The sequence below is a fragment of the Erythrolamprus reginae genome, chromosome 2 (assembly GCF_031021105.1).
Source record: "Erythrolamprus reginae isolate rEryReg1 chromosome 2, rEryReg1.hap1, whole genome shotgun sequence".
Lineage (NCBI taxonomy): Eukaryota > Metazoa > Chordata > Lepidosauria > Squamata > Dipsadidae > Erythrolamprus > Erythrolamprus reginae.
The window spans coordinates 184,436,697-184,444,837 of record NC_091951.1 but is presented as its reverse complement, the minus strand read 5'-3'; the positions used below and the strand labels follow the sequence as shown (position 1 = coordinate 184,444,837).

The 8,141-nt window shown below is 41.0% G+C and overlaps 1 protein-coding gene across 1 annotated transcript in view; it reads right to left on the bottom strand.

The window, feature by feature from the left end:
- Nucleotides 1-4,814: 4,814 nt before the first annotated feature.
- Nucleotides 4,815-8,141, bottom strand: part of CYP27B1 (cytochrome P450 family 27 subfamily B member 1) — a 17,424-nt gene continuing 14,097 nt past the window's right edge. The window contains exons 8-9 of the mRNA XM_070740731.1: nucleotides 6,257-6,454; nucleotides 4,815-5,322 (exon numbers count right to left, since the gene is read on the bottom strand). Coding sequence (XP_070596832.1) covers nucleotides 5,209-5,322; nucleotides 6,257-6,454 — 312 coding nt within the window. The 3' untranslated portion in view covers nucleotides 4,815-5,208. The remainder of the gene's footprint in view (nucleotides 5,323-6,256; nucleotides 6,455-8,141) is intronic.

Genomic DNA, 8,141 nt, shown 5'->3' with positions numbered 1-8,141 from the left:
TCATTTTACCCACCTCGGAAGGATGGAAGGCTGAGTCAACCTTGAGCCTGGTGAGATTCGATCTGCCAAACTGCTGGCAGACGGTGATCAGCAGAGATCCCCTGCAGTACTGCATGATAACCACTGCACCACCATGGTTCTCATTCTGTGCAGTTTGGAGAACCCCCAAATCCCACCCCTGGCTGGCCCCAATCACCCCGGCCCTATCCTTCCAGGAGTCCCCACACGGCCCATTTTGGATACAGGCAAGTGCAGGGCCCATGCGGAGGCTTGGGGAGGATGAAAAACAGGCCTATCAGAAGTTTGGGAAGGCCAGAAACAGCCTCCAGATGCCTCTGGCACCTAGGGAGGCCATTTTTGCCCTCCTGAAGGCTTGAAAAAAGCCTCAAGAGCCCAGTGAGGGCAAAAACAACCCTGCCCACCATGGTACAGGAGGCTGACTAGGCCACGTCCACCCAGCAACCAGGCAGAGAACCTTTGCTTAAAATTTTGAAGCCCACCCCTGGAGCTATGGTAACCCCCCCCTAAGAGAGACGGGGGAAGAGCCATAGCCAGGGCAATGGTTGAAGAAAGATAACTCAGCTGCAGACTAAATGGTGATGGAGAAAATAACTCAGAAGAGATCCTCCTTAGTAAAGTGATCAATGTCAGCCTGTCCTGCTCCAGGTTTCAGCCACACACACACACACAGTTTCTCGGGAGATTATCAGTTTTACTTCAAGGCTCAAGAGTTAACAGTGAAGGAAAGGAATGATGACAAAGCCTGAAAAGTTCGTTTTGAAATAAGAGCACACAGAAGACTTGCTTAAAATGGGTTCAAGTTTTAGAGCCAGGTCAAGGTTTGTCAGCCAGTCCAAAGTCAGAGGTTCAATATTTACTGTATTTATTCTTGTAAATAAAAGTTATTTTTTTAAAAAGATTAGAATACATGCACGTCTCACACACAAGCCAGATGTTTTATAGCAAAAAGAGCTTGACTCAGAGCTGCTTCTTCAATAAGGCTGCAGCCAGCTATCAATAATTTGACGTTTAGTCCTGTGCCTGGCAAGGAGTCTAATAGAAGCCTGCTGTTCTGCTGGATTCTCTGCTTGTCTGGTGTGGAACTGGGAGACCTTACAACAGGGTCCCCAAACCTGGCAACTCTAAGATTGGGGACTTCAACTCCCAGAACTCCCTATGCTGTCTGGAGAATTCTAGGAGTTGAAGTCCACAAGTCTTAAAGTTGCCAGGTTTGAAGACCTCTGCCTTACATCATCCTCATCTGATTTTTCAGCTATTCAAGTGATGTCTATGCTTAATCAGCTTTTGCTAACATCTGGCTTTGTCCTTCTTGAGGCTGACTTCCAGAGGCAGAGCTGGAACAATTTCTTCAGTGTCAGAATTAGACTTAGAATTTGTGTCCTGGGTCTGGGCCATGACACAGCCCATCTTAGTAGCCCACAAAGGAAACAATTCCATGAAAACAAGCACTAGTTTTACGGTAAAGTGACTGTATAACAAAAGAATTGCAGAAGCCTGAAAGCACTTGTCCATCCCTTGTTTTTACTTCCCAGAAATCTAAGGGTGAATCAAAATTATTTTATGAATGTCCCTGGACCCTAATTATTTTTCTTGTTAATTTTTTTTATCCTGCCTTTTATATATTCCAGTCAACTCATGATGGCAAACATATCTAATAGTTGTTCTATCTAGATCACCCACTGGTCAGAATTAAAATTTCACACACTCATGGGATAATACTTAAAAGGTACATTGATTACAAAACATTCAGGTAAAAAACTGGTTAAATAGTTCCAACTCTAATTTAGTCCATTCTGGCAGTATTCCCAGCTTAATTTTCTCTAAGATAAGAACAGGTCCCGGGCCAGAAGCTAAAACTCAATTAGGGGAATTCCTTTGAAGTGATTCTGTCAGTCAAACAGACCTACAGTTCTCCATGTTTTTTTCAGACAATGAGATTACGTGATGATGTCTTACATGAGTTAGAGCAATCTGCAAGCAAAGTATTTCTTGAACTCCAGAGCTCCCACTCGGCCATGATTTTTACAAACGTTGTTCGCCACACCCAATTCCTCCAAGCCTGTCACTTATATAGGGACAAGGTGTAGCCAAGTGTTCCTTGGAGATAATAAGGCCAAGACTCCATTCTATTCTGTCTGGACATAGTCCTTGTCACTCTGGCATCTAACGGGCTCATCCTCTAATATTTATATTTATTTATTTATTTATTTATTTTTATTTTTATTTATTTATTTGTTTGTTTGTTTGTTTGTTCATTCATTCATTCATTCATTCATTCATTCATTCATTCATTCATTTATTTATTTATTTATTTATTTATTTATTTATTTATTTATTTGATTTCTATGCCTCCCCTCTCTGAGGACTCAGGGCGGCTCACAACATATAAAATATACAATATACAATATTTTAATCTAATTATCTAATTAAAAAATCTAGAAAAATCTAGTTGTAAAGTTGCCAAAGTGGGATGCCCTAATTTAAATGTTTTAAAGAGGATCCCTATCATTTCAAGACTTTATCTGATTTATAATCAGCTTATGTGGTTTAGCTTCTGTCTAGAATAGTGGGAGTTACAACTTGAGTAGTGGCTGGCAAGTGCTTTCGGTGGTGCAGTGGTTAGAGTACAGTACTATAGGCTACTTCTGCTGATCCCCAGCTGCCAGCAGTTTGGCAGATTGAATCTCACCACCGGCTCAAGGTTGACTCAGCCTTCCATCCTTCCGAGGTGGGTAAAATGAGAACCCAGATTGTTGGGAAAATGTACGCTGACTCTGTAAACTGCTTAGAGAGGGCTGTAAAGCACTGTGAAGTGGTATAGGTTGTGGTTAGCTATGGCCCAGCTGCTGCCCCAAGGACTGTGGATGTGGGGGAGACATCCACATGCCGCAGGCCTGTTTTGCCCCCGGTGGAATCTGCTGATGAAGGCTTCTCTGATCAAGAAGACATGATGACAGGGAGGAGGAGAGTGTGGCAGACAGCTCAGAAGGAGATCAATTATCTAGCTCCTCCTTGGATTCAGAACAAGAGTTAATGATACAGCCATGCATGTGGAGAGCGATGCATAGGCAACAACAACTGAGAGATTATTATGAAAGAAAATGAGGCCACCTGTGGTTGGGTGGGGCTGTGGCAATTAGTGAGGCTGCTATAAATAGCAGCCTGTGGGTTTGGCCATTGAGGAGGATTATCTGATCGTTGCATTTCGTGACTGCTTTACTGACTTTGACTTTTTGTGTGCTGATGTTTCCCTACTTTGAAACTAAACCAGGGCAAAGTGTGTTTCACTTTGTGAAAGAAGAAGGACTGTGAATTGCCTCACAGCTGCAAGCTAAGTACAACAGAACTGATAAGGGACTTGTACAAATTACCAGTTTGTTTGGAGACAAGTGCTCTTTGCTATACCAAAAGAGGGCTTGGTTTAAGTGAATTTTCAGTATAAAGAACATTGTTTTGAATTTTCAAACGTGTGTGTGTTTGAAATTTGTACCTGTGAATTGTTGGGAGGATTCTACCAGAGAGCACGACAGAACACTATATAAGTCTAAATGTTATTGCTAAATGCTATTGCTATTCTTTTGATGATCCTGAGTGTATATTATGTTTTATAATCTTTGAAGAGTCAGAATCACACCTGTTAGTTGCAACTTTAAATGTGTAGCACAGGAGTAGATAATCACCGAGTCACTATCATATTTTTAAAAACATAGTTCATTATTTAATTCAAAGGTAAAAATAAATATAGCACCAAATGGACTCGATCCATTATAATTATAGAAACAGCTTCAGTACAACCATTTCAAAATATAGAAAATGTTACTTCATTTTTAAAGATAAAGGTTCTTTTTCCCCGACAGCTTCTGATACCAATATTTCTCTATTTATAAATTAAAAGCTAGAAAAATATAAATATGTTGAGAAATGCATTAAATATTAAAAATTAGCATGGCAATAACAACAACAATAATAAGGCACCTAGGTACATAATCGTTCCGTTCCCAAAGTTCTAAATATGATGCATCCACTGTGTTTTCACAGTAATGGAGAAGTTCTGATTATGGCTTGATGGCCCAATTGTGAAGACGCTTGCCTCAGAAGGTTGAAAGTTCAATCCTAAGTAGCAGCAGGTGTTTCTTTCCTAGGACTCAAAGAAAAAGCTGCAACCTCCACATGGCATCAGGAAGGGCATCAACTCCATCCGGTCACCCAGAATTAAGGGACTAAAGGGTTTCAAAAGGGAGTTTTACAGGAATTCGTAATTACAGCTACAAATCCCAGGAAAGTCTTTTCATTCAAAACCCTGAGTTAAGAAAACCATACATTATTGCCTTTTAGGCAATTTGTATTATCGTTGCAGCTGAGATTTGAAATTGGGTTTGGATTGTTTCTGCGGTCATTTTCATACCCTAGATCAGTGATTTTCAACCTTTTTTGAGCCGCGGCACATTTTTTACATTTACGAAACCCTGGGGCACATTGAGCGGGGAGGGGGGGGGCGGCTAAAAAAAGTTTGGACAAAAAAATTCTCTCTCTCTCCCTCCCCTTCACTCTATTTTTTTCTCCCTCCCTTTCTCTTCCTTCCTTCCTTCCTTCCTTCCTTTCTCTTCCTTCCTTCCTCTTTTTTGCTCTCTTTCTCTCTCCCTCCCTCTCTCTATGTCTTTCTCTCTCTCTTCTTCCCTCCCTCTCTTTCTCACTCTCTTGTTTTCTTTCTCTCTTTCTCTCTCTCTTTCTTTCTCTTGTTCTCTCTCTCTTTCTTTCTCTTGTTCTCTCTCTCTTTCTTTCTCTCTCTCTTATTCTCTTTCTCTCTCTCTCTTTCTTGCTTTCTCTCTCTCTTGCTTTCTTTCTCTCTGAGCTTCACGGCACACCTGACCATGTCTCACGGCACACTAGTGTGCCACGGCACACTGGTTGAAAAACACTGCCCTAGATGGAGACCGGGAAACATTCTTGGCGGAAGAGTCATTTTGAAGGATCCATGTATCAAAACCCGAAAGGTGGTTTCGTTGGAGCTAACCTTGCTCAGCAACATGGGTCTTCTCCTTCTTTTTGTCCTTTCAAAGTGACGTCAAGAATTCAGACAGGTAGCTCCACTCACAGCTCCTGGATTCTATACAGTAAGGCTCTTAAGTGCTGGTTACCGATCAACAAGAAACCTAAGTCAATGGTTTTTCCTTGTTTTGTCCAGTTTTAGCGACTCAGAAACTGTAAATTGATGTCCTTCTCTGGCACAAGCAAGGTCCGTGTCATTGGGTTTACAATTTGTCCCTCCTCTTCAGGTTTCACTTCAAAATGCATCAGGATCTATTTTTTTAAAAGGAAGAGAAAGAAACCGCTTAGCATTCTTGGAAACCAGGCTAGTTTTTTAAACTCAGCAAGACAGTTCTCAATCTTAATATTGTCCTCTCAATTTACAGTACAAAGTTTTACTATTGCCGGGTATGTGTGTGTGGAGGAGTGCATTCAGACTGGGCAGTAATAACCTGACCAACCCAAAACCCTCATGCAACTATTCCATCTTTTCCTCCTAGTGATATTTTTTCAGGAAAAGGGGGGGGGAGTGGAATAATTGATGGGAAATATGGGAGATTTAAAAATGGGAGGTAACTACTTCAGTAGTTGCTTCAATAGTGGGGTAGGTGGCATATAAATCTAATGAGAGAGAGAGAGAGAAAGAAAGAGAGAGAGAGAGAGAGAGAGAGAGAGGAATGAAGAAGGAAAGAAGGTAAGAAGAAAGGAAGGAAGGAAGGAAGGAAGGAAAGAAGGAAGGAAGGAAGGAAAGAAGGAAGGAAGGTAAATGACAATGTTGTGCCACTGTGCCTTCCCCCACAAACAAAATTCCAAATTTTCAAGCTTGCCAGTTGTAGAGCAAGAGCTTATCTGGAAGATAAGGCAATGTCCTGCCTATCAAAGGCTTCAACCACAACAACACAAGAGCACACAACAGGTTCAAGCTTAACATTAACCGCTCCAAACTTGACTGTAAAAAATATGACTTTAGTAATTGAGTTGTTGAAGTGTGGAACTCATTACCAGACTCTGTAAGGGGTGTACATAAGCGCACTAGAGTGCCTTCCGTCCCCTGTCCTATAGTCTCTCCTATATCTCGTATTTCTTCTCTACTATATCCTCTATCTATAACATTCATTGTGTATTATTGTGTATTGGACTAAACAAACAAACAAACAAACAAATAAATGATATCATCATCATCATCATCATCATCAGTAGACCGTACCCTAGATAGCGCCAGATATAATTCAAGCTCCGCAATTCGTCGGCCAATGCAACTGCGTTTGCCAAAGCCGAAGGGAATGGAGGCATAGGGGTGGTGTGAAGCATTCTTGCGCAGCCATCGCTCAGGCTGGAACAAGTTGGGGTCGGAGAAGTACTTCTCATCTCGAGAGGTAGCATAATGGCAAAGGGTTATCAGGGTCTAATGGAAAGAGGAAGAACCAACATGAGAAAAGCCATTCAAAAAGCCATGTTCAGATTGTCTACCTGTTTCATCGCTCTACATGTTTCGTTGCTCTACACCCACTTCCCTCTCCTTCTTGAAGTGTTATCTTAGTTCCCATATCTTGATCCAAATTTTCATTGGTCCCCTGCCTTCATTTTGCCCTTAAGACAGTATTTCCATTAAGGAATCCTTTCCTTTGAGTTTCAATCTAATAAGAATTCCTCTATGCTTATCCTAAAATATTGATACATGTAAGAAAAATCTATAGAATTTAGGCCTAGATATATTATTTACAATGTATTATTTCCAGAGACTTGGAAACAAAGAGTAACAGACTTATTTTGGACCTCCCTATTGTCCTATGATGAATAATTGCATTGATCTTACCCTTTCTTCCCATTTATTATATGTCAGAGGTGTCAAACCCAAGGCCCGCGGGCTGAATCCAGCCTGCAAGGTGCTTGGATCTGGCCTGCCATGAGTCCACCCTGGAAATAGGGAAGGACCGGCCAGCGGTGCCTCTGCCAATGAAAATGGAGGTGCCCTCCTGAGCTCCGCTTTCACTGGCAGAGCTCTTGGGCCACCACAGACACCTCCAATATGAGTGACTTCAAACTGGTCATGCCCATATGGCACAAACACACAACACACACCCCGAGGTCAAACACAACCCTGATGCGGCCCTCAATGAAATCGAATTTGACACCACTGTTATATGTTATTAATTTTTTTTCCTCTTGGAAAGGACTTCACAACTTATAACTTTGTGGATGTTAAAAATCAGTTGCATGCTAGATCCATAAGGAGAGTGCCAGTAGCACATCACAGGCAGCTGGTAACTGCAATTACCAGGTTGACTCAGCCTTCCATCCTTCTAAGGTGGGTAAAATGAGGCCCCATGTTATTGGGGGCAATATGGTTACTCTCTGTAAACTGCTTAGAGAGGGCTATAAAGCCCTGTGAAGCAGTATATAAGTCTAAATGCTATAGCTATTGCTATCAATCCTAGGTCTAGAAAGCTTAGAACTACTTCGCCTAAAACACGATTGCCCACAAGATCATATGCTGCAACGTTCTACCTGTCAATGACTACTTCAGCTTCAATCGCAACAACGCAAGAGCACGCAACAGATTCAAACTTAATTTTAACCTCTCCAAACTTGACTGTAAAAAATATGACTTCAGCAACCGAGTTGTCGAAACGTGGAACTCATTACCTGACTCAGTAGTGTCAACCCCTAACCCCCAACATTTTTCCCTTAGACTGACTATCTATCTATCTATCTATCTATCTATCTATCTATCTATCTATCTATCTATCTATCTATCTATCTATTCCAATACATAATACACATTGAAGAGAATAGATATGTAATAATATAAAGAAAAAAAAGAATAGAAGAAAAGATATAAAAGTATAGGTGAACATATTTGAAAGGAAGAAAAGATAAATGAGATTGACCTCTCCAGGTTCCTTAGAGGTCAGTAAAGGGGTGTGCATAAGTGCACCAGTGTGCCTTCCGTCCCCTGTCCAATTGACTCTCCTTATCTCATTTATCTTTTCTTCCTTTAAAATATGTTCACCTATACTTTTATATCTTTTCTTCTATTCTTTTTTTCTTTATATTATTACATATCTATTCTCTTCAATGTGTATTATGTA